At 43.5% G+C, this 27,490-nt stretch overlaps 1 protein-coding gene across 20 annotated transcripts in view; it reads left to right on the plus strand.

The window, feature by feature from the left end:
• Positions 1-27,490, plus strand: part of TCF12 (transcription factor 12) — a 328,520-nt gene that overhangs the window by 106,987 nt on the left and 194,043 nt on the right. For 12 of the 20 annotated variants that reach the window (XM_044980195.1, XM_044980193.1, XM_044980202.1 and 9 more), the window contains 2 exons: positions 10,318-10,391; positions 14,959-15,027. In XM_044980195.1, the coding sequence (XP_044836130.1) occupies positions 10,318-10,391; positions 14,959-15,027 (143 nt within the window). Of the gene's footprint in view, positions 1-1,208; positions 1,312-3,438; positions 3,546-10,317; positions 10,392-14,958; positions 15,028-27,490 lie in introns of those variants that run through there. The other 8 variants (XM_044980201.1, XM_044980205.1, XM_044980204.1 and 5 more) reach the window with 3 other exon arrangements.

The raw sequence follows: 27,490 nt of genomic DNA on the forward strand, positions 1-27,490 counted from the left end.
GGGAGACCCAGGGCCGATGCAACCTATTAGGCGACCTAGGCGGTTGCCTAGGGCACTGGCATTTGGGGGGTGGCATTTTCTTTGGCGGCAACCACAGCGGCTGGATCTTCGGCTGCCTCGGTCGTCGTCGGCATTTAGGTGGAGGGAGCTGGGGCAGGGGGGCGCGGGGAGGTCCGCCTGCAGCAAGTAAGTGGGGGACGGCATGCAGGGGAACTCCCCGCCCCAGCTCACCTCTGCTCCGCCTCCTCCCCTGAGCACGCTGCCCCGCTCTGCTTCTCTCCCTCCCAGGCTTGCGGTGCCAAACAGCTGATTGGCGCTGCAAGCCTGGGAGGCGGGAGAAGTGGAGCAGTGACTGCGTGCTCAGGGAGGAGGCGGAGCAGAGGTGAGCTGGGGGCGGGGAGCTGCTGCATGGCTCCCCGGGCGGGAGAAGGGAGCTGCTGCGGGGAGGATGCCTCAGGGTGGAGGAGCGGGTGGGGAGCTGCCGCAGGGCTCGGGGAGGGCGCAAGGTGGAAGTTTCGCCTAGGGCATGAAGCATCCTTACACTGGCCCTGGGGAGACCCAGGCCCACCCTACTACACTGGGTCTCAGCCAAGGGCCCTAAGAGTGGTGGGGAATCCCGCCATTGGGTCAGCGGGGATCCTGCCGAAACACGCCGACCATGACTTCAGCAAATACAACTGGACTAATGTCTGGTTTTCCTGGACTACTACTTATTCCTACTTGGTCATAATGTTCCATTGTTCATGGGTCTTCGGGGTACTCAGCAGCTGGCAGTTCCGGCAGCTCCTCGGGATATTCCTCCAGAGGTAGGGGTTGATGCAGCTCAGTCCCTGGTTCAGGGGCCAGCAGCATCTGACTTCTTCCCTGGCTCTCCCACAACTGAGCTGGAGGCTCTGCCTCTTATACTTCCTGTTGTGCCCCTCTGCTTCCAGTGCAAGGGGTGGGCCCAGCCTGACTCCATACACCAGGGAGCGGGGAATGGTTCCTCCCTGTCTGTGTCAGAAGGAGGCCACCCTGCCTCGCTACAATCTCATACTTCAGACATTTGCAATATGAAGCATAATGGTAGATTTATTTGTTTGGGTGTCTAGGATGTAAAATATAATCAATATCATTTTGTTTCTCTGTGTACATTGTTTTGTAATTGATTTCAGTTGTTGAATCTTATCTGAAGGAATATCATTACTCCAGAACAAAATTGGATAAAGAAGCTATAAAAGATAGCAACTCATACCTCCAGTACCTGCCTTAACAAGCTACAATCTGATTTCTTCGGTCAAATCATTTATTTGATCATCACCATAGCAGATGGTAAACCTATAAAGTATATTATCTTTGCCTTGTTTACAAGAGCACTAGAGCTTGTCTGTTGAAATAAGTTTTAAATATGGTCTTCTTTGTCTTATACCAGCAAAAACAACAATTTTCATTTCAGTTGGTTATAAAAGCCAATATCTTTTTTTAGATGAATATATTTGAACTTGTTTTTCAAAATGAATGCATATGTCAGAGTAACGAAAGGCAACTCTTTCTTCTTTGTTTGTTTTTCTTTTAAAAAGAGCTTGAGATCTAAAGTACTGTACTTTTTTCCCACTTTTAAAAAGACAAACGAAACCTTTAAAAGTATGTGAATTGGATTTAAGGTTTCAGAGTTGGGATTTTGGTATTTAGTGTTTAAAGTCCTATCGTGTTGTCTTTTATAGGAAGTTTATTATAATTAATACAAACATACATGTGTGCACATGCACACACACACTGCTACCTTAGGAAAAACAAATCTTTTTGAAGAGGCAAGAAAATGACAAATTTTACTTCATAGAAATTGAGTTATTCACATCCAATATTAATACAATCAGCCAGAGTAATGATGAATATTAAGTGTGCAGAAAAACAAGTTATTCTTCAAGTGATGGGCCCCATGTGTATGCCACATGTGGGATATGTATTTGCATGGTGTGCCTGAACCTGGAATTTTTTGCAAGCAGTGTTCATTGGTCCACACATATACTGTAGCTCTCTCGTGCTCGAAACTGAGGGCATAAAAGATGGTGTGGGCCAATGCCTCTTTAGGTCCTTTTTACTGCTGCATGGTCTGAGTTGGAATCTTTGGTGTTCTCAGCTCCTTTTTTATTGTGTCATTGGTGTAAGATATTTTATACAGATATTTTTTTTTGTAGTCTTTATACTATAGTCTAGCATAGTGTAGTTAGATAGTGTTTTCCCTATTCTTTTTCCCACCCGGTGACGTCTTTCCCCCCCAAGAAGTCTGGGATTATGCCCAGGGTCCAGGGGTTTCAAAAACTGTTTCTTGCCCTTGCTCCTTTATGGTGAGCAACGAAAAACAATGCTGCTTGTACTGCCTGGCTTTGTCTCATACTTCTGCCAAGTGCAGCATCTGCCACTGATCCTTCCTACCCTCCATTCTGAACTTGTGAAGGTCAGGCGCTGAGACCCAGAGAACATCTGATGGAGAAGGTAATGGAGCCCCAATCAGATCTGGGCCAGGGGCACCTCCTGTACATCAGTCTTACCAAGTGGACATCACCCTTCTGAGCATGAACTTAGAAATGGAGGCTAAGACTGTTAAGCCTAAGGAGAAGGCTTCACATGAGAGCAAGCGGCACTCATAGACATAGGGGCAAAGCCATCTTCATCTAAAACTGCTCCTTCCTGACACCATGAAAGTCTGGCGAGCCAGCGCACATGGGTGCTAAGGACCTAGGCACGAATAAATCTTCTTGACAGGAGAAGGAGGTGAACAAGGATATGTATCTGATGGTTCTGACTTCAGCTCCTAGGGTGAAGGCTTGAGATAAACGGCTCTTAGTGCTCCCATCCACTTCTAGAACCAATTCTGTACCGATTGTGACATGGTCACCACAGTGACCAAGGAAGCTCCTGTTCCGATCGCTCTGCCAGTGGACTCTCCTCATACCCCGGGGCAATCTGAGACCTACGTCACCTTGGAGGACATCTTTGCTCTTCCTATCTGTATTCACCCCTCCTGTCTGGACCATCTGTATTCCGGGACATTGGTACATCAGAAAAAGCAACTATTCCAATGATGCAGAGTCATTCTCCCACCCCACCTGCCAACCATTGGTTCTGCCAGAGGTAAAGGACCCAGCTTTCTCTTTGGATGAGTCTGACACCCTGCAGGAGTGTCTGCAGCATCGGGTGGAGGTTGCATGAGAGAGGAGCCCCAGAAGATTGAGGTTCCAGCCTTCGACCAGATATGATTAGCCAAAAGACTGGTGATACTCTATGCCATGGGGTCCTCCTCTGCCAGTTGATCCATCCTAGTGGCAATACTGGAGACTGTGGGAGCCTGACCCTAGATACCCAGGATCAGCATAGGAGTCTTATTTGCCATCGCCCGGACATCCACAACTGGTCCTGTTAAAATGTTTGGAAGGGTAAGGTGATCTGGATCTACTGGTTCTGAAAGTACTGAGAGCAGTCTCGTCATCTTTGCTGTCTCCAACACATGACTTTATGCAACATCAAGAGCTCACGCACAGGGTGGCTGTAGAGCTACAGCTTTAGTAAGTCCAGGAGCCCTAGGACAGTTTACTAGACGTTCTTGAGCCTTCTGTTCCTAGTGGAGCATCCCTCCCAATCAACAATGTCATTATGGACCCAGCAAAGAGAGTTTGACACATTCCTGCTTCTTGTGCTCTACTCCTACTTTGTTCCATCTAAGTGGGGGCCAGATTTTATTCTCACCCATTGCCTAGCTTTTCGGTGGTGCAAGTGGTTACATAGCAGTCCAAGCAACTGCACCCAAAGGTTACTTCCTCTGATAAGAAGTGCAAGTGACTTGGCCATATAGGGGGAGAGATCTTCTCTTAACCTTCCTCCATTTCAGGATCTCAAATAATCAGGCCCTTTTGGCCAAATAGGTTTTTATTAGTTATACTAAGTTCATGGAATTAAAGGACAAACTCTCTGAGGAGGATAGGGCCTGCTTCCAGGCCTTAGTGGATGAGGGCAGATTGGTGGCCAAAAAGAAGTTGGGGGGGGATGGGTTGCAAAGTCATTGTGTGTAGGAGGGTTGTATAACTGCTACCCTTACATCTGCGCTGCTGCTGGCGGCAGTGCTACCATCAGAGATGGGCAGCTAGTGAGAGGTGGCTGCTAGTGAGAGGTGGCTACTAGCTGGGACCCCAGCTCTGAAGGCACAGCCGCCACCAGCAGCAATGCAGAAGTAGGGATGACATGGTATGGTATTGCTACTCTTACTTCAGCACTGCTGCCTGCAGAGCTGGGCCATCAGTCAGCAGCCACCACTTTCCGGCAATCCAGCTCTGAAGGCAGCAGCGCAGAAGTAAGGGTGGCATGGTATGGTATTGCCCTTTATTTCTGCACTGCTGCTGGCAGAGTGCTTCTTTCAGAGCTGAACGTCTGGCCAACAGCTGCCACACTCCGGCTGCCCAGCTTTTAAGGCGGCGCAGAAGTAAGGGTGGTAATACCGCATTCCCCCTCAAATAACCTTGCAAACCCGCCCCGCCAACTCTCTTTTGGGTCAATACTGTGAAATTTGTATAGTATAGGGTAAAAGCACACAAAAGACCAGATTTCATGGGGGGAGACCAGATTTCACAGTGTGTGATGCGTTTTTCATGACCGTGAATTTGAAAGGGCCCTATTCATTAGAGATTATTCATGATGGCTATCTGATCAAGTTTCTGGTAACTCCTACTTATGAACCCCCTTCCTGTTTTTTCCCACCCCCACTCTCATGAGGCAATTCTACAACAAGTGAACTCCCTTCTCCTCAGGGAAGCCACAGAAAGGGCTCCACCTCAGCATTAAGGAAAAGGATTCTATTCCCCTTACTTCTTGATTCCCAAGAAGAATGGGAGTTGGATGCCAATTCTCAATCTGAGATAGCGGAACAGGTTCATTAGAAAATTAATATTCTGCATGATATCCTTGGCATCAGTAATTCTCTTGCTAGAGGAGGGCACATGGTTTGCGGTTCTCTAAATGAAATATCCATATTTTCACATTGGACATCCACCAAGCCCAAAGAAAGTTCCTCAGGTTCATCTTTGATATAGATCTTTACCAATTCAGAGTCTTACCCTTTGGTCTAGCCACAGCACTGAGGGTCCTCATAAAGGCTTTTTTTTTTTTTTTTTCAATAGTGGCAGCTTGGATCAGAAGAGAGGGATTTACAGTCTTTTCTTACCTCTGACTAGCTTCTGACGGGCAATTCGTACAAGGAATCCAGCGAGCTGCTCAGCTTTCTGCTTTCCCTGAGTGTCTGTGTCAGTCACGAAAAATCCACATTGACCCCCACGAGGTTCATAAATTTTATAGGGATGAAGTTGGGCTCGACCACAGCGAGAGCATATTTACATCTTGAGTGTGTCAGGTCGCTATCAGACCCAGGATGTCAATCAGAACTTGCCTTTTCCTCATCAGTTGCATGGCCTCATGCACACGTACAACGCTGTTTGCCAGGCAGTGTCTTCATTGCCTACAAGCTTGGCTTCTCTTTGTGTGCTCACCAGAATAGGGCAACATAAATGGCAAGGTGACAGTTCTCGCCAAAACTTTATACTTTCTCATCTAGTGGAGCAAACTGGAGAAGTTCCCTTTCTTCACACTGACTCACAAGGCAACCATCGTTACTGAAACCTTGCTCTTGGGAACACTGGGCGGTCTGTTAAGCCTGCAGTGTCTTCCAGATGTGTCCAAATAATGTTGGACAACACAAAGACTTTTTTTTATATAAATAAGTGGGAGGAGGGAGGAGGAGGGAGATCTCTCCTTCTGTGCATAGAGGCAGTCACCTTCTGGAATTGGCGCATCAACCTTTTGCATGGCCCTATCAGCAGCATATTTACCATGGGTATAAAACACTGCCTTAGCAGACACTTTTCCACAGACCATGAATGAGAGATTCTGGTGTCATGGAAAGGTGTAATGGAAAGGTCGCCTGGGGTATGCCTTTCCTCCCATTCCGTTGATACTACAATTTCTACGGAAAATCTGCCAAGATAGATTTCAAGTCATCCTGATTGTGCCCAACTGGCTGAGACAGTTCTGGTTTGCGGATCTACTGGAGCTCTCATTTTAACCACTTGTGAACATCCTTGCATTGCTGGAACTTCTAACGTAGCACAGGAGCACATTCAAGTGCCCCAATCTGAGACTTCTGCAACTCAGAGCCTGGTATTTGGGCATCGGAAATAGAGCACTCATGTTCCAAAAGGGTGCAGTCCATCTTAAGCAAAGCAGTCCATCTTAAGCAAAGCAGAAAGACTTTACAAGAAGCTGTTACTCATCAATGTGGAAGCATTTTTCTTGTTTGGCTCCCCAGAGCAACTTGTCTCCAGAATTCACTGGAATCTCTGCTATCTTCGGGTATCTACTTTTACCCTTGTGGGTAAGTAGAGAGATGGTTACATTCTCTGGATGTCTGAAGGACTTTGGCCTTTTATCTGCAGAAACAAAGGATGTTTGAAAGACATCTAAACTATTTGTTTCCGTAAAATATATATATATATATATAGACATATACCTGTCTCATAGAGCTGGAAGGAACCCTGAAACATCATCAAGTCCAGCCCCCTGCCTTCACTAGCAGGACCAAGTACTGATTTTTGCCCCAGATCCCTAAGTGGCCCCCTCAAGGATTGAACTCACAACCCTGGGTTTAGCAGGCCAATGCTCAAACCACTGAGCTATCCCTCCCTCCAAGGGAGAGTAGCCTAGTGATCAGTGGGTCAGCTATATTGACAAAGAGCTCTGCTTATATTCATAAGACCTTCACAAGATGTTACGCTCTGAATACAGCTGTGAGGACAGTAGTGTTACGGTCCGCTATTACTTCTGCATCATTGCACCCATCACCTGTTTGACCACTTCTTGTTAATCTCTCACATATGGACTACGTGCAAGGACCATCACTCAAAGAAGAGATGGAGGCTACTTACCAGTAACAAAAACAACGAGGAGCCCGGTGGCACCTTAAAGACGAACAGATTTATTTGGGCATAAGCTTTCATGGGTTAAAAAAACCCCTTCTTCATATGCAGACTAACATGGCTAGCTCTCTGATACTTGTTACCAGTAACAGGAAGTTTTTCAAGATGTGTGGTCCCTATCTGTATTCCACTATCCACCTTCTGTCCCCTCTGCTACAGATTCTTTCAACTGCAGGAAGAATGGGAAACTGGAGAGGGGTTGCTGCACCACCTTTTATGAGGAGAGCTCATGAAGGCCAGTGGACGCTGCTTCCAAAAAATCCTAGACACAGGAACATGGTGTGCATGCATATCCCATGTGTGGAATACAGATAAGGACCATTAATCTCAAAGACCCTCCAGTTACAGATAAGTACCCTTTTTTCTGGGAAGTCCTTCTGTATATGGGTTTTGAACCTCATCTTTCTCCCCTCCCAACATTTTATCAGTTTGTGAAAGAAACAGTTTAGTTGCATCTTAGTAGAAAAGTAGTGGAATAAAAATATGAAAGCACTTGTTCATATATGCCCTGATTCAGCAAAGTCCTTAAAGGTGTGCCTAAGTTCCATTGAGTTGAATTTTGAAGTCAAAAGGACTTAAGCACATGGTTTGCTGAGGTGGTCCGTAGATCTTAAGACTATATTTATAGAATTATCATCTATTGATCTGTTGTGACAATTATGTATTTTTCTTATGTTACTAAATCCTAGATTTGATAAATACCTATTTTCACACTCTACCTCTGTTTTGAAACCAAGGCACTAGAAGACTTGTTATAATAATACTTGCATTACTACAGCTATTGTTCCTGGCAGAAAGGAGTCATTTGTGCCAAACAATTACTTTTGCCTTTGTCAGTGCCAGCCGTGACTTTTTGTTCAGTTCCTGGATCAATTACAATAAAACGACTACAGTGCTGTCAGCTGCAAAATGCGGCAAACTCACAGAAATTGCTAGCTCTGTAAAGTGTTTTTGCATTTTTAAAGAGCACTTTCTCACCCTGTAGGTCTTTCTTGCGCTACACCATGGGGATCCAACACTTTTTAGCTGATAGCACTGTAATATAATTAACCATTCAGTATAAAATGTTTTCTGCATGCTGTCTTTTAAGGAGCTATAGTTTAAAATATTGTTGCAGCAATACATTCTTTAGGGAAACAATGATTAGAGCACTGTATCACCCTTAGTTCTCTACAGTTCAAGTTATGTATTCTGTGCCTTCTTCCTTAGTGTCTCATGCTTTTATTTTGCAGTTAGGCCAGTTTATGTGGACTGTAACATATATGGATGTTTGTTCTCTAGTTGTAATGTTTGTAATGGTTCATGGTTATGGAGCTCAATGCACTGGGTAGCAGTTTGTATGAAGTAACCATGCACTTGGTGCTTTATGTAGTGAGGTTTTGCAGTGCTGTAATTAAAAACTATATGCTGTACATCAAATCTTACCTGAGAGGTCTGTTTGGGAGGAAGGAAGAAAGAAATAGCACTGCTATTTTTGAAGCTTAGGGTATGTCTACATTATGCGCTGGATCGACTGGCAGTGATCGATCCAGCAGGGGTCGATTTATCGCATCTAATCTAGACACGATAAATCGATTGCCGAGCGCTCTCCTGTCGACTCCAGTACTCCACCGGCGTGAGAAGTGTAGGTGGAGTCAACGCGGGAGCGTCAGCCGTCGACTTAGCCCAGTGAAGACACTGCGGTAAGTAGATCTAAGTACATCAACTTCAGCTACATTATTCACGTAGCTGAAGTTGTGTAACTTAGATCGATTCCCCCCCCCCCCCGACCCAGAGTAGACCAGGCCTTAGATGGAGAGAGGCATGCAATATAGAATAAAAATTTTTGGTCTTCTGTGCAATTCCATCTGTACAGGTAAGTGCACAGAATTAACTGTTGGAATAATAATTTCATGCAGCAGTTTATCAGCTGGCTTTAGAGGTACATATTGGTGCTCCAATAGTGAAATGTATCAGTTTTGCATGATCAGATTGCTTGAAGCAGTTCATATTTCAAATGGAAGAAACAAATTTTCCTAAAATCCATTTGTCTTTCTCTGGCAGGGGGAATCATATGTTGGGAATGTGTTTGTTTCTAATCTTGCAGTTTGTTTTATTATTAGCTGTTAAGAGTGGTTTGTTTGTTTTTTTTAAATTTCAGTGGTTAAGTGTGTATGAGGAGTAATTCTAATATGGGTTCACAAAGTAATATCAGTTAAATATTTTACTTTCCAGCTAAAACTATAGTAAGTTAAATCTCCCCATCTCCTCCTCCCCTTCCTTATTTTTTGTTAATTGAATGTGGTAACTTGGATTTGCATAAAGGGAACTGACTCCAAAGAGTTAGCATATTCGGGTTTTTTCCTATATTTAACACTTAACTTGTTAAAAAAAAAACTTTGCTAATTTTTCTATGTTAAAATAATAGTCTCACTTATAGTGAAAGAGCCTGAGTTAAGGTAGAAATTTTGCCATCTCTGCAATACACAAATGAAGTATGAGAACAAGGAGCAGGTGACCTTAAAAATAATACCGTTCTCAAACAGTTAAGAATGTTGTTTGTATGTTTAAGTGAATCTGTCCATTTAGCCATTTTTTTTCCCTCAGGAAGATCCTCCATATTCCAGTTGGAGTTTTAAGGACCCTTTCACAAGTTGATCTTAGCCTACTTTAATTGTAGCCATTGGAGCTGGACATTGTCGCTCCTTAACTGAACATAAATGTCACTACTGAGAGATATGAATACCTCTGCTGAGCATTCTCTCCATATAGCGTTGTCAGTTACTGCTATTTAGGTAACAAGAGACCAGAACTGTAAATAATACTTGACACTTCACTTAATCAGATCACTCAGGAAACCTTTAGCTAACTAACCTCCCAACACCTTTGTGTGGTAGGTATTATCCCTATTTTACAAACTGGGAAAAATCGAGGCAAATGTATTGTCACTTGTTGAAGGCCACATAGTAATTAAGTGGTGCAGCCAGGGTCAGGATCCCCTCTTGTCCTGTTGTCATGCTTGGTACACCAGTCTGTGCTGCCTTTCTGTGTTGAACCTGGATCACTTGTACTAAGCCCCAGAAATGGCCATCTAGTACTTTACACTCACTTTTCACCAGCTACAGTAGTTGGAATCTGGGTTTTCTTTCGCAGCTTACCTTATTAATCAGACAGCAAGGCAATAGTTCATTGTTTGCTAGTTTAATATGGTTATGTTTCTAGAAATACTATTTTAGGCTACATATAGAAGAATGATACAAGCTGTTGCACAAGAGAATATTCCACTACCTTTCCATCTTAGCATTTTATGATACACATGAATTTTTCTTTTTGTTGTTAGGTATGGATGAACGAACAGGAGCTTCATCTTGGGGATCAAGTGGTCAACCAAGTCCCTCATACGAGCCTTCAAGGGTAAGGTTTCCAGTTGACTCCAAGGAGGTTTGGGAATGGTCAACAAAAGATGGCATTATTGAGCAAAAACATCTGATGTGGCAGTATTTGCGAGGGATATATCCCTTCAAACATTTATATTAGTGTCTTGTGGTGATATGTTTTGGTGACTTCACACATAACACTAATCGTATTAGTTGGTACTTGTATAGTGCTCTACAGTACAGAAATAAATAATGTGTTTCATTTTCAAAGTGTTTTGTAGGCCTGGTGTACACCAAAGAATTAGGTTGATATAAGATGGCTTATGTCGACCTAACTATGGCAGTGTACATGCTACAGCCTTGCTCCTGCCGATGTTAGTGCCCTACTACACCAACATTATAATCCCACCTCCAAGAGAGGAATGGGGCTTATGTCGGTGTAGTTAGGGCGATGCAGTGTCCATGTAGAGTAGACACTGCAGGTTACTTATATTGGCGGTTTACTGTTATTCTTGTAAATTTCACGGCTCCATGATAGAGCCACAAAATTGACAAGAAAGCTGCTCACGGCTTGGGCTGTCACCCTGGGATGGGTAGACGGTTCCAGCTAGAGCCCCTCTTCCCCCTGGGCTGCTGGCTTCTTGCTCGGAGCCAGGCTTCCCCCAGGATCCTGTCTCCCTGCTCCCAGTTGGGTTGCTGCCTGGGCTTCCCCCTCCAAGTTGGGCTGTGCCTTCCCAGTTCCCCACTCCCCACCAGGAGCACCAGTGCTGCCTGGGCTCCCGGCTCCGCTCTAGAGTGGAGTCCTCAACTGTGCAGACACTCTTCCTTAGTCCCTTTACATTTAAACTAGAGGTCTGTTAGCTCCTGTGCCTTACCCTGATCTCTGTTGATGTGGGATCACAAAGGGAGAGGGATAGGCTCTGAGATTACCAACACGTTTTAGTGTGTAAAGTTAAAAACAGCATCCCAGATTTCACCTGGAATGGAACTAGGTGCAGTTCCGGGAGCACAGATGTAACATGTTCTGTACGAGAGAAACTGTTTTGCAAGTGGACAGTTGCATTTTGCCCCAAGTGAAGCTTCTGGGTGATCTTAAGATATAGGTCAGAGTTACAGATGAAATTGGTGCTGGAGGCAGGATTAGAACTCTAGCTTCCAGTCATGTGCTCAGAGTACGAGACCAGGTATGTCTCAAGTAAAGAAGTGATACTTTAAAAATAAAATGGAGAGACTTGTAGCATTCCTTTTGCAAATTGCAGGCAGAAAAAAACTGTTCTCAGATTTATACAGCGAGGGAAAACAACTGACTTGCCTTCACAAAGGATATATCTACACTACAAAAGTTATGTCGAGGTGCAGCCACCACAGTAACTAAGTTGCTTCTGCACATCCACACTAAGCTCCTGATGTCGGTGCTGCGCATCCTTAGTAGTAGCGCTTGCATTGATTGAACTGTCAGTGTGGGGCATTGTGGGATGGCTTCTGAAAGCCAGCAACAGTCGATGTAAGCAGCGCAGTGTCTACAACGGTCACTGCGTCAACATAACTATGTTAATCTATGCGCTACGCCCCTTGTGGAGGTGGAGTTATTAACTTGAGGTAAAGGACGAGTTACATCGGCGGGAGCAACATTTTAGTGTAGATGCTTACAGAGTTAGGTTGATGTAAACTGCCTTGTTCTGTAGTGTAAACCATGGCAAAGTCTGAGGTAATTTTACATAGTACTTAACACGTTAAAATTTCCACCTCATTTCTGCAATGTGGAAATTGTACAACATGTTGGAAGTGTTTGTATGGCAATATTTAAATAGTTTGTAACTTAAGGTATGAAGTCCAGCCCTTTGTTTAGTAGACCTTACAGTCATTTCTACATTTGAAGTGGCATTACATGCATAATTCTGTGTTGATATTTTTGTTCTGAATGTCTTGAACACATTGATAATTATGGATGAGAAACTTGTATATGGATATTAATCATTGAAAAGCTGAATTACCCCACTGGGATTTGATCTTATGCTTCTTAGGTTCTGTCCTACATTGATCGCGTGTGTGTGCATTTGTAGGGTCACATTTATATAGATTCTTGTTATTCCAATAATATGAAGTTGGAAATTTGTTTTTAGAGGTTAGAGATGCAGATATACCTCTACCCCAATATAACGCTGTCCTCGGGAGGCAAAAAGTCTTACCGCGTTATAGGTGAAACCACATTATATCGAACTTGGTTTGACCCCCCGGAGTGCGCAGCCCCACCCTCCCGGAGCACTGCTTTACCGCATTATGTCCGAATTCGTGTTATATTGGGTTGCATTATATCGGGGTAGAGGTGTAATTAAAACCATTATACCTTGGCAAAACTGCGGGTGCACATGAGTTACACACCAAAATTGGAAAGTAGAGACATTGATGATGTCATGGTATGCCTGAAGCTAGAGGGAGGACAAGACATTAATTCTTTTGTTGCTCTGAAGGCTATGAAAGAACCATGAATGTCAGCCTGGCTTGAGTGTATGGAAAATCTTAAGAAAAATGGGGGTGGGGAGTTAGAGGCTAAATATTGGTAAACAAATTGCCAACCAACAGTAACCTTTGATTTAGAATAGTAGGATAATACTCCCTGCTCCCTCCAATAACTTACGTCAAATTCTGCATTCTTACTCACGTTGAATAGTGCTTTACCATGGGAGGGTTCTCACTGAAATCATTTTGCCTATTCAAAGATAATACCGGGTATTGAGCCTGGGAAAAGGTGGCAGAATTTGGTTTTAAATCCTTATTCTACTGTTCCTCTCATATTGGTAAATACTTCATATTGTCCTATGCCAATAATTTATGATATATCATTGTGGATTTGTTAAGTAGCACCATGAGCATCTTGGAAAAAGAAAAATTTGGGTTGTGCATGTGCTCATTCAAATCTTGGGTGAATTTTGGGTGAATAAACTAGAATTGCATGTACCACTGTGTTCATACTTTAAGGTCAATATGGTGTAAATTATATTTACTCCAAACTTATTAAATACACTGCTTCGATCAAAACAGGCTTTAAATTGTAGAGAACTCTGACATGCACGGTAATGTCAGTAATTTATTTTAGCATAATTTGTGAACATACATGCTTACATATTCAGTCTTGTAGGACAGGCTTATGTGGTTTAATTAGGCTTGAAAGGATTGGATTTTTATCTGTAAATGTTGATTTCACTGTATACATACAAACTAATGAAAACATTTCCATTGATGATGATCAGAATTTATAGATAGGCAAGTAAGAAAAATCTGCTCTGAGGACTTATTAAAGTCAAAATCCAGTGGTTTAAACTTTTGAGTTAGGCTTGTTACAAATGGACTGGTAGAAACTGGTATGATTTGTTGATCTAAGGATTTTTACTTTGTATAGTTTGACATGTGATGTTGACCATTTGTGATTTAATCGTTCATAAAGTTTAATTTTTTGAATTTTGACATCTACTGTCATTAAGTAATTGTATGACCCCTAAACCGCATAATTTCACAGCACTGTGAAAATTTAAGTAGATACAAATCCAAAAAAAACTTTTTAAAAAGTGGTATCTGTCAAAAATATACAAAATATTAAGGAAGATTTGCCCCACAGAGACACAGCAAATGTTGTGCACATCAGATGTCTACCTTGGTTTATGCTGCTAATTAGGTACCCAGATTAGTTCTTTAGAAAGTTCAAAAGGTGTAGTGAATGCAGTTTGGTCCATTATGTCCATTATTTCATTGCATGTAAGAAAATATTTAAGAGGGAAAAGTTTTCTGTATATCTGTGTGTGAAATGTTAAATGAGGTGTGGCTGGTCATGTTGTCTGCTAAATATATCTATCTATTTTGTAAATAAAGTCTTAATTTATATTAAAGGAAAACTAGTGTTGTTTTCTCAAAAAATCAATAACTTTTAGCAACTACAGTGCTATAATGGCTAATAAATATAAATGTAGAATTTATTCCATGGTGGCCACATGTTTCTACAAAAATAGAACAGGGAGAAACTCCATTCTGCATTGAAATCAATGGGAAAGCAGGGACTTAACAGAGCAAGTTTAAAGAAAACTGACAGGATATATTTATTTATAAATTTGTGTCTATATCTTGTGTGTATGGTTGGTGGTGGGTGGTTGTTTTGTTTTTTTGCTTTTGTTTGTATTTAAGGTTTTGTTTCAGCTTGTGAGTCTCTGTTTTGCTATTGGTTGATGTCCAAGAATTGCACATGAGGATAACATGACTTCCTCTCCATACTCTAACAAGATCAGAGGACAACTCGGCCTCCAGGTTGTTAGGAAAACTTGGTCTGAGTGCGCTGATCTAGGTTATGGGAATGAAGATCAAACTGTTTTTTAGGGAGCAGGCATAAAGGTACAGGTTATTTGCTTTTCTCGGAGGTTCCTAGATCTTGTTTGGTGATAAGCTAAAGAAATAATGCAAATTTAAAAGAAAGCAGAACTAAACTCACCTGTCTCTATTTTAATATATTGAAAGTTACCTAACATAAGACTTCAGAGTCCAGTGCTCTTCCCATTGATTTCAATACAGAATGTTCAGTCTTGTCCTAATTGTTCTTACTACTTGCCTGTTTACAGGAAAATGGCAGTCTCCATGGAAAAAGCTCAGACATCTCCACAGCCATAGAAAAGTTGAAACCTCAAGAGGTACTGCTTAATTTGTTTCTAATTTGAGTGTGTGATTTATCTGCTTGTAGCCTAATGCAGGAGTTTTCCTTTAAAAGACAGACTACGTTGACTTAACTGTTTGACTCTAAATCAGTGACAGAATATGGCTGGGATTTTTTATAAGTGCCTAGAGAATTTAGGAACCCAACTCCCATTGAAAATGAAATGAAATTCAGTGGGAGTCAGGGACTTAACTCCCTTAGGCTCCTTAGAAAACCCCAGCCTACATATTTAGCTGTAAACCTTAACAAAGAAGCTTGAAAACATATGTTTGACAGTCACTTCATTACACGTATTTCACGTCCCATCACTTAGCTTACATTTGTGAGGCTTTCTGGGAATGTTGACTACCATCCTAGCAAAGTAAATTAGGGAGCACTTTTCTACGTGGCATTCTGTACAGTATTACTGTGATAATCTCAGATCTGGATGCAGAAAGAGGCACAAATCAAGATAGGCAACTTTTGTGTACAAACTACACTGTGTGCATGATTGTCAGTTCTGTCAGATGTCATTCAAACAAGTGCTTAAAATGACAATGTGTTGGACCTGTGAATGTTTATATGAAATCCTGTACCTTGACACCCATAAATCTGACACAATGAACTGTGGCCACCAGTTTAGATTGCTCCCTATCTGAAGACGATGATAAACTGGGGTTTTCATTGTAAATACTTACTTATGGGAAAAATAATCAGAAATGATTGGTTTGGGCATGAAGACTTCCTTTGTTACAGGAATGGATCAGAAATGGGAATTAGTGGGTCCAGTGGAACTCTGCAAAACCTTGAAACATGCCCTGTCTTTCAGCTGATTAGTCTGAAGTCATATTTACTATGCTGTGTCCACCTTTCTTCCTGTTGTGATTACGTGCTGTCCTGTGAATCCTAGGTCATACAAAAAGGGACAAGTATAGCGATGTTTGGACGTTGGATAGGTGCCCCAATGCTGATTAGCATACATAGGGTCCTCCCTTAAAGAGTAACATACAGCTAATGATGGTTTTTTTTTGGTCCACTTGGATTCATGACCCTTTGCATTAGCACTGTAGCAGCCTCATGGACATCTGTTATAGAAGGATGCTCTTTGAAAGTCTTGCTAAACACCTTTAGGGTATATCCACACTACGAAATTAGGTTGAATTTATAGAATTCATTTTTAAAAAAATCATTTTTATACAGGCGACTTTGTGTGTCCCCACAAAAAATGTTCTAAGTGCATTAAGTTGGCGGACTGCGTCCACAGTACCGAAGCTAGCGTCGAATTCCAGAGCGTTGCACTGTGGATAGCTGTGAGTAGCTATCCCACAGTTCCCGCAGTCTTTGCTGCCCATTGAGATTCTGGATTCAGATCTCAATGTCGGATGGGGCAAAAACAGGGTCGTGGGAGGTTCTGGGTAAATGTCGTCAGGTCCCCCTCTCCCTCCCTTCCTCCGTGAAAGCAATGGCAGACAATGGCCACGCCTTTGTTTCACGCCTTTTTTCACGCCTTTTTTCCTGGGTTACCTGAGCAGATGCCATACCACGGCAAGCATGGAACCCGCACAGCTGACAGTCACCGTAACTCTCCTGGGTGCTGGCAGACGTGGGACTGCATTGCTACACAGCAGCAGCTCATTGCCTATTGGCAGCAGACGGTGCGTTATGATTGGCAGCCATTGTCGTCATATTCCCGGGTGTTCTTTTAACCGACCTCAGTGAGGGGTGCCTGGGCAAATGGCAGACGTGGGACTGCATTGCTACACAGCAGCAGCTCCTTGCCTTTTGGCAGCAGACGGAGCGTTATGACTGGTAGCTGTCATCGTCATATTCCTGGGTGCTCTTTTAACCGACCTTGGTGAGGTCAGTCACAGGTGCCTGGATAGACTCCTGCCGAGTACCCAGGAGCTGACAATGGCTAGCAGTCGTAATGCAGCATCTTCTGCCGAGCACCCAGGAGCTGACAATGGCTAGCAGTCAAACTGCACCGTCTGCTGCCACCCTAAAGATGTAAAAGATAGATGGAGTGGATCAAAACAAGAAATAGACCCGATTTGTTTTGTATTCATTTGCTTCCTCCCGCCCTCCGTGAAATCAACGGCCTGCTAAACCCAGGGTTTTGAGTTCGATCCTTGAGGGGGCCATTCTGTGTGTGACAGTTGTTTGTGTTTCTCCTTGATGCAAAGCCACTGCCTTTGTGGACTGTAATTCCCTGTAAGCCATGTCGTCAGTCGCCCCTCCCTCCGTCAGAGCAGACAGTCGTTTTGCGCCTTTTTTCAGCCCAGACGCCATAGCACTGGGATCATGGAGCCCGCTGAGATCACCACGGCAATTATGAGCACTGTAAACACCACGCGCAGTGTCCTGGAGTATATGCAGAACCAGGACCTGCCAAAGCAAAACCAGGTGAGGAGGCGACGGCAGCGCGCTGACAAGACTGATGAGGACAGAGACATGGACATAGACTTCTCGCAAAGTACAGGCACTGGCAATGTGCATATCATGGTGTTAATGGGGCAGGTTCATACTGTGGAATGCCGATTCCGGGCCCGGTAAAACAAGCACAGACTGGTGGGACCGCATAGTGTTGCAGGTCTGGGACGATTCCCAGTGGCTGCCAAACTTTTGCATGCGTCAGGGCACTTTCTTGGAACTTTGTGACTTGCTTTCCTCTGCCAGAATACCAAGATGAGAGCAGCCCTCACAGTTGAGAAGCGAGTGGCGATAGCCCTGTGGAAGCTTGCAACGCCAGACAGCTACCGGTCAGTCAGGCATCAATTTGGAGTGGGCAAATCTACTGGGGGTGCTGCTGTGATCCAAGTAGCCAGCGCAATCAAAGATCTGCTGATATCAAGGGTAGTGGCTCTGGGAAGCGTGCAGGTCATAGTGGATGGCTTTGCTGCAATGGGATTCCCTAACTGTGGTGGGGCAATAGACGGAACCCATATCCCTATCTTGGCACCGGAGCACCAAGGCAGCGAGTACATAAACCGAAAGGGGTACTTTTCAATGCTGCTGCAAGCACTGGTGGATCACAAGGGAGGTTTCACCAATATCAATATGGGATGGCCAGGAAAGGCACATGACGCTCGTGTCTTCAGGAACTCTGGTCTGTTTCAAAAGCTGCAGGAAGGGACTTTCTTCCCACACCAGAAAATAACCGTTGGGGATGTAGAAATGCCTATAGTTATCCTTGGGGACCCAGCCTACCCCTTAATGCTATGGCTCATGAAGCCATACACAGGCAGCCTGGACAGTAGTCAGGAGCTGTTCAACTATAGGCTAAGCAAGTGCAGAATGGTGGCAGTGTGTGCATTTGGACGTTTAAAAGTGCGCTGGCGCAGTTTACCGACTTGGATAGACCTCAGCGAAACCAATATTCCCATTGTTATTACTGCTTGCTGTGCACTCCACAATATCTGTGAGAGTAAGGGGGAGACGTTTATGGCGGGGTGGGAGGTTGAGGCAAATCGCCTGGCGACTGATTACATGCAGCCAGACACCAGGGCGGTTAGAAGAGCACAGCAGGACGCGCTGTGCATCAGAGAAGCTTTGAAAACCAGTTTCATGAGTGGCCAGGGTATGGTGTGAAAGCTGCGTTTGTTTCTCCTTGATGAACACCTCCCCCCACCTTGGTTTTCTCTACTTCCCTGTAAGCCAATCACCCTCCCCTCCCCCCTTCGATCACTGCTTGCAGAGGCAATAAAGTCAGTGTTGCTTCACATTCATGCATTCTTTATTAATTCATCACACACATGGGGGATAACTGCCAAGGTAGCCCGGGAAGGGTGGGGGCGGAGGGAAGCGCAGGGTGAGGTGGGGAAGGAGGGAAGGGCAAGGCCACACCGCACTGTAAAACTTAAACTTTAAAACTTATTGAAGGCCAGCCTTCTGTTGCTTGGGCAATCCTCTGGGGTGGAGTGGCTGGGGGGCCAGAGGCCCCCCCAGCATATTGTTGGGCGTCTGGGTGAGGAGGCTATGGAACTTGGGGAGGAGGGCGGTTGGTTACACAGGGACTATAGCGGTGGTCTGTGCTCCTGCTGCCTTTTCTGCAGCTCAACCATACGCTGGAGCATATCAGTTTGATGCTCCAGCAGTTGGAGCATCGACTCTTGCCTTCTGTCACCTATCCTCTTCAGCCTGCCAGCTCTCCTCATGTTCCTGTTGTGCTTTCCTGCACTCTGACATCGTCTGCCTCCCTGCATTCTGGTGTGCTCTGTCAGTCTGGGAGGACAGCAGTAGCTCTGAGAACATCTCATCCCGAGTGCGTTTTTTTCACCTTCTGATCTTGGCTAGCCTCTGCGAAGGAGAAACATGTGCAGCTGCTGGGGGAAAAGGGAGCTTGGTGGTGAAAAAGACACATTTTAGAGAACAGTAGGATCACTTTTTCCCATTAAACCTTGCTGTTCACATTACATAGCACATGTGCTTTCGTTACAAGGTAGCGTTTTGCCTCTTATATTGAGGGCCTGCTGGTGTGGTGTGAGAGATCACTCACGCAGTGCCAGGCAACAGAATTTGGCTTGCAGGCAGCCATGGTAAGCCACAGTCTTTTGGCTTCTTTAACTTTCATAACATGTGGGAATGGTTTCAAACAGCAGCGCCCTCATTTCCCATACCAAACGGCCGTTGGGTTGGCCATTTAAAATGGGCTTGCAATTTAAAAGGAGGGGCTGCGGTTTGCAGGTTAGCATGCAGCACAAACCCAAATAACGCCCCCCACCACACTATTCTCTGGGATGATCACTTCACCCCTCCCCCCACCACGTGGCTAATAGCGGGGAACATTTCTGTTCAGCCACAGGCAAACAGCCCAGCAGGAACGGGCACTTCTGAATGTCCCCTTAATAAAAGCACCCTATTTTAACCAGGTGACCATGAATGATCTCACTCTCCTGAGGATAACACAGAGAGAGATAAGGAATGGATGTTGCCTGAATGCCAGCAAACACCGGGATTTCTGCTCCATCCCCATACACGTTAACAGACTTTTGCAGTAGCTGTACTGGCCGTGAATGCCAGGGCAGATTAATCATTAAACATGCTTGCCTTTAAACCATGTGTAATATTTACAAAGGTACACTCACCAGAGGGCCCTTCTCCGCCTACAGGGTCCATGAGCATGCCTTGGGTGGGTTTGCGGGGTACTGGCTCCAGGTCCAGGGTGAGAAACATATCTTGGCTGTTGGGGAAACCGGTTTCTCCGCTTCCTTGCTGTGAGCTATCTTCAATCTCTTCGTCATCATCTTCATCGTCCCCAAAACCTGCTTCCTTGTTGTGTGATTCTCCATTGACAGAGTCAAAGCACAGGGTTGGGGTACTGGTGGCTGCACCCCCTAGTATGGCATGCAGCTCAGCGTAGAAGCAGCATGTCTGTGGCTCTGCCCCGAACCTTCCGTTTGCCTCTCTGGTTTTGTGGTAGGCTTGCCTTAGCTCCTTAATTTTCACACGGCACTACTGTGCGTCCCTGTTATGGCTTCTGTCCTTCATGTCCTTTGAGACTTTTTCTAATGTTTTGGCATTTCGTTTACTGGAACGGAGTTTAGCTAGCACGGATTCGTCTCCCCATGTGGCAAATACCGTACCTCCCGTTCAGTCCATGCTGGAGCTCTTTTGCGATCCTGGGACTCCATCATGGTTACCTGTGCTGATGAGATCTGCACTCACCTGCACCTTGCCATGCTGGCCAAACAGGAAATGAGATTCAAAAGTTTGCGGGCCTTTTCCTGTCTACCTGGCCAGTGCATCTGAGTTGAGAGTGCTGTCCAGAGCGGTCACAATGGAGCACTCTGGGATAGCTCCCAGAGGCCAATACTATCGAATTGCATCCACACTACCCCAAATTCAACCCGGCAAAGCCGATTTCAGTGCTAATCCCCTCGTCGGAGGTGAAGTAAAGAAATTGATTTAAAGAGCCCTTTAAATCGGAAAAAAGGGCTTATATCGAGGTAACGCTGCTAAATTCGACCTAAAGTCGTAGTGTAGACCAGGCCTTAGACGCTAATTTTGCAGTACTTAATTGAGAGAAATATCAACTGAATCCAGTGAGATTTTGGCCCATAGCTCTCAGGAGTTTTTCTTCCAGTAATGATATGCCGCCCAACCTCCAGCATTTCCACTTTCTTTGGTGAATTGTCCATTGCAGAAGAAAACTCATAACATGGGAACAAATTGGTGTAATCTCTTTGTCTCGGATAAACATTGTCTTTTAATTAAAGGTTATTCTACTTCTAATAAAGTCTTTACTGCACGTTGGATAATGGTGGCTTTTATTTTTGTGAATTGAACACCTGTGTGTTTGAGGCTTTTTTTCTTTGTTTTGGTTTTGTTCTAACAATGCCCTTTTAATAAAAGGAGCGACTTAGTTCTGCATCTGTTCAGATGTCTTACTCCAAAGGAAGAATATTTAAAAATGCTAAAATCAGCCATTTCTCCCCCTAGTAGGCTTCCTTAGGATTTAACAGCCAAAAACCTGGGCCATAATTTAACTACTGTATTTTCTTCCTGGTATCTAAGTTGCAAGTGTTCATGTGCAGTTCTGGCGTATATAATAAAATAAATATTGGATCTGCCCTCCTTTGCATCTAGGAAAAATTGTCTTCATGTACATATATACATTCACCATAGCTGTCTCTTCTAAATACACAGTCATGTAAAAATACCTGAAACCAGAATTGGGCTGATACATTAGATTTAGACAGTACTCTGGCATCAACAGATTATACGGCTTAACTATCCTTAAGTCTAAAATAGCTGAACATATATTTTAGAGGCAAAATGGGGTATAGTTTGGATCCATCCAACTTCACTTTTTACGCCAATAGTAGATTTTAATTTGGTAAGAAATCAAAAACAGTATCAAGAAAAGACAGCAAGTTTTGAAATAGTGTTTTATACCTCTTAACCTCAGGTACAAAACGAGAGAGGAAGCTGTTAAATAGCAAAGCAAGACAAGAGGGTCACAGAAATCCAGTAAGTGTTATCAAATCTATTGTGTTTGTGTCCTTTTTGTCCTTTGTTTCTTGCTGTTTATATGCTTCCCCTAGTTTATTATTCTGTACCTGAGATGACGATCTGGTGTGAAATTCTGTTTTAAAAAAGAAACAAAACTTCCTGTATTTGAGACCAGGAAGCTTTTCCAAATATAACATTACACGTGTTTATGTGACTAATTTGATATATGTCCAACATTTTCTTAAAACTGGGTGCCAAAATTTAGGCTCCAAACACCATATGTAGGTATCTAAATATGGTAGGACACTCCTTTTTAAAATATCTCAGATACATTTATTAATATTCTAGTTTATCTTGTAGGGTTTTTTCAAAAATTTCCAAGCTTTGTTTAAAGGCTATAATAGTCAATTATTCTATTCAATTTGTAGGTTGTATATGGATATAATTTCCTAGAGTGTTGAGAGAAGCATTGAAATCTGTTTCCAACAATAAAACATAGTTCTTTGTGCATGATACTTGGGAAAAAGCCAAATAAACAACATTATCCTGTTTAATGTAGTATAGTGATGCTCATTTTAGGAGATTTTAAGGTACAATTGTGTATTTGGGATAACTAGATTCAGTGGTTCATTAATTAAATCCATACAACTTCAGTGTAATTCTTGACTTAGAAACCAGGGGAATCTGTGACCATTCCAAAATTGAGTACTACTTCAATGAATTCATTCTCCAAAGCTCTTAAACATAGAGGCTGCATAGGTTTCTAGTCCTGTGTTTCCTCTCTGAGAAGCTGCTTACCTGTTTCAACATAGTCTCTATTAACATCAACCAAACATTTTAAGTTAGTGTTCTTTTGCTTTTGGAGGATGTATATAGAAACTTTCTTGGCTTCACCCATCATCCCCTGAAATCTAGGGGGGGTGATAATATTTAACTTTCAAACAGCATGCTGTACTATGTTGGCTAATTAATACTCATACCAATGTGAAGGAGGGTAAATATTCAGTTTCTTATTTTGGGAGATTGAGCAATTGAAAGGTGGTGACTTGCCCATCACTATCAGGATTAGAGCTTGGCAGTACCTAGCTCCTTGTCTCTTGCCCTAGCCATTAAGTAACTTCTGTTGTGTATGTAGGGTTGTGATGGAGCAGTTTTGGCGGGACCCAACTGAGAGTGCCAAATCAGGACCAATTGCTCAAACAGGGCAGTCACAGCCCTAGGCTGGGGTTTTTCCACCTCTAAGGCAAACCAAACCAGCCAGACAAAGAGGACTTCGGTCTCACCCCACTGGCTAACCACAAGTCACACAAGCAATTTCCTTAGACACTCCAGTCTCCCAGTATCCCCACCAGTGCACTCGTCCTGGGGATGAATGGTTATGAAAACCAACACCCCAATAAAAGAAAAAGGTTCTCTCGATCCCAAAGGACCAAGCCCCAGACCCAGGTCAATATACACATCAGATCTTACCCACAAATCACGCTGTTGCCAATCCTTTAGAATCTAAAATCTAAAGGTTTATTCATAAAGGGAAAAAGGTAGAGATGAGAGGTAGAATTGGTTAAATGGAATCAATTACATACAGTAATGGCAAAGTTCTTAGTTCAGGCTTGCAGCAGTGATGGCATAAACTGCAGGTTCAAATCAAGTCTCTGGAACATCCCCAGCTGGGATGGGTCATCAGTCCTTTGTTCAGAGCTTCAGCTTGTAGCAAAGTTCCTCCAGAGGTAAGAAGCAGGATTGAAGACAAGATGGAGATTAAGCATCAGCCTTATATAGGCTTTTCCAGGTGTAAGAATCTCTTTGTCCTCACTGTGGAAAATTCCAGCAAAATGGAGTCTGCAGTCACATGGACAAGTCTCTGCATACCTTGCTGAGTCACAAGGCGTGTCTGCCTTCTCTCCATGGATCAATTGTGTAGCTGATGGTCCTTAATGGGCCATCAAGCAGGCTAAGCAGAGCTAACACCAACTTGTCTGGGATATCACCCAGAAGCACATCACCAACTTGAAATACAGACAGTATAGAGCCAATACACATAACCTCAACTAAAAATGATACATGCACACAGACAGCATAATCATAACCAGCAACCCATAACCTGGTCTTAGACACCTTATATGACCCCCTTTACCTAAGATTTGGTGCCACTACAGGACCTTGGTTGCAACCCATGTTCTATATGGTCCCAATTTATATCAATAACGTCACAAGGGTGACCAGATAGCAAGTGTGAAAAATCGGGACAGGGGTGGGGGGTAATAGGAGCCTATATAAGAAAAAATCAGGACTGTCCCTATAAAATCGGGACATCTGGTCACCATATGTGTATGTGACTTTTAAGCTGAAAGAAACTAAGAATTGGACAGCTCAAGGGTCCAGTAAAACAAGAGATCTGGGTTTGAATTCCTGTGTCTCACTCCTCAATATGCTGGCAGCTTCAGCGTTTGCATGCCTCCGATAGGGAGAGAAGAGGATATTTTCCTCCTGTCACTACAATGCAGCTCTTGATGGCTGAGTTGAACTCAGTCCAGCCTTACTGCTTAGAGCTGTAGCAGTAGTAGGCAAATGTAAATCATATGGAGAAAGTGGACCAAAGGCCAAGTTTGTCCTCTGCTATGTGGGTGCAGTTCAGTTACCTATCATGATTTCAAACTGTATAGCAGGTTTGTGGAGCAAGTGGTATTATACCAAGGAAAGACAGAATACCAAATAATAGAGCCAGACAATAGTGATGCTGGATTGAAAAGGCTGGGTGTTGGCAAGACGAACAAAAATTGGGTTTTTCAGTTGTCTTTGGTTATAAGTGAGAAGTTTATTCAATGTTTCCTTATTTATGAAGTAGTACAGTCATTCTCAACCTTACGTGTACCAAAATCCTATGTAACATCAGGAAAAAAGTTTCCTGTCTTCCCCACTTCTAACTAGCCATAAAAATTTTTAGTGTTCTCAATCTCCAGGCTGAGAACCACGTGTGACTAATTCTATACTGAATTTTAAACAATTAATCTTGCTGTCTTCTGGTGGAATTTCTTTAAATACTGTGTGTAGCTTTTAGACTGTAAGTGTCATGCACAATTTGAATCATTGTCTTTAAACCTATCTGGATTCTTAATCTGCAGCCATTTATAATGGTGGTAACCATTCTCTAATATTTACTTGAGGTTGTTGTGTCAACTGTGGATTTGTAAGGTGTGAGCTATGCTGGGCCAATATGTCTTGCTCCTCTTTTTCACTGTAGAGACTATCTTAAATCTGATTTTTGTCATCTTGTTGAAACATGTCAGCATTGTTTTCAAATGGACACTGATTATAACATTGAACATGTCATCCCCATGTCCATCCATTTCCAGTTTGGTTGTTTTTTTCACTTGAGAAAGTGAGTTTTCTGTTACCCATATTAAATATTTACTAACCATTACTGTGAGACTCTTTGAATGTTTCACATTCCCTTAAAATTCATAACCTGAGGTGTTAGTGTTGGTTCTTTGGTGCAGTATGAGATCACTGGGTTTTTTTCCACCTTGGGCAATTGGAGCTGAGGCATATCATCAATATAGTGTGCTTGATCTCCAGGGCTAAGAGAAAGGTGACATACTTACAGCAGAAGCATCTTTCTCTTGTTGTTTTTAATAATAAACAGCATTAGTGTCAGTCATGGAGGAAACTGAGGATGGATATTGTGCTTTGTAGCTTGAACTGGTCTTTAATATTTGTTGATTGTGAATGAAAATTTAGACTCATTACAATAGTATTGTTAGAATGAAAATATACACAAAGCAGGGTGGATAAAAATCAATTATTCTTTTTAAAAAATCTAAAAAATCTGAATTTAAATTGGATTTTTTTGATAAAATGCTTTTTGAGGAAAAAAGCTATCTAAAGATAGTTTTAATTAAGATCCATTATAGCTCAAAGATATCTCATCATGGAATAGGGATTATACATTCTAATTCTATAGTATGAGACAATATATTCATGTAATGTTTAAGAAAAGTTTTGTGAATGAGTTCCAATAGTTCATGGATTTAGGGACCCAATCTTATGCGGTTCCAGGGGCTTCTGTATAGATTATTTAGGTTAATCTTTCTATCTACCCAATGTTACTCAGTGCTAAGTCTAGAAGATACCATCAGAGATGCTTCTTTTGCAGTTCTCAAACTCTGGATTTTTGTCTCCAGAGATAACATGCTTGTTAATAGCAAAAAATGTTTTTAAATAAATAAATAATATATAGAGGTGAGAAATAACAGACCTCAATCCTATTGTCCCTCTGCAGATTTGTGTACACTGAGTCAGTCCCTTACCTCTCTCTAAAAGTGCAAAGTTTCAAAAAGTTCAATGAATAGAAGATTTTTGGGGGCGAAATAGAGCTGGACAAAGAGAAGAAGTCTGGAGAGAAATGTGAGAAGGGAGGGACAGGCAGTAGATACAAAAGTGAAACCGTTTGAGCAGCATATTCCAGAAGTCTTGAGGTCTTTCTGAGTGTAGCCTTCATTGATTTGAGATCTACCATACCATTCTCTCACTAGGAGGGAAAACCTATAATAGCAGCTGGCCGTAAGAGAGACCCAGTTTGGGTCTCATCTTTCTCAGCATTTTGAAGAATATATATATTAAGGTTATAACAACCCAAAATTTCAGGCCCTACACGACATAGTTAGGTCAACTTAACCCCCGGTGTAGAAGCAGCTAAGTCAACAGAAGAATCCATTCTTCCTGTTGGCCTACCAAATTCCTTTCTACAAAATGCCTGTCCATATACTATCTTATCTAAATCTTGGCCTTTCCTTGAAAGTTTAAGTAGGCTTCCCTTGTTCCAGGACTGCCCCCAGCATTGGGTCTGGATAAGGCAGATTGCACTCATGCGCAGGGGCGGCTCTAGAAATCATGCTGCCCCAAGCAGCGCGGTGCGCTGCGCCGCCCTTCCCCGGTCCTGCGGCGGGTCCCCTCTTCCCGCGGCTCCGGTTAAGCTCCCGCAGGCATGACTGCGGCAGGTCAACCGGAGCCCGGGACGAGCGGACCTGCCGCAGGCATGACTGCGGCGGGTGCCGTGGTCCCGCGGCTCCGGTTGAGCTGCCGCAGTCATGCCTGCGGGAGGTCCAGCCGAGCCGCGGGACGAGCGCCCCCTCCGCAGTCATGCCTGCGGCAGGTCCACTCGTCCTGGGGCTCCGGTGGATCTCCCGCAGGCATGACTGCGGCAGGTCCGCCGGCCCAGCCTCCCGCCCTCCCCGGCGGCAGGGGACGCCCCCTACATTTTGCCGCCCTAGGCACCAGCTTGTTTTGCTGGTGCCTAGAGCCGCCCCTGCTCATGCGGGCCCTGCTTCTCAGTCTAACCATGCCATGTCCCTCCCATGAGTTTATAGGCTGTCCTTCATCCATTTCATGTCCTTCATTCTGGGACATCTGAACCTGGTCAGTCCAGTTTATGCATGTCTCTAGACTTCCAGTGGTGGATTTACTGTGTAGTCCATATGTGCACCAGCAACTGAATTAGTCAGTTCCTGGTT

Source organism: Mauremys mutica, chromosome 11 (genome assembly GCF_020497125.1).
Source record: "Mauremys mutica isolate MM-2020 ecotype Southern chromosome 11, ASM2049712v1, whole genome shotgun sequence".
In the NCBI taxonomy this organism is placed as follows: Eukaryota; Metazoa; Chordata; order Testudines; family Geoemydidae; genus Mauremys; species Mauremys mutica.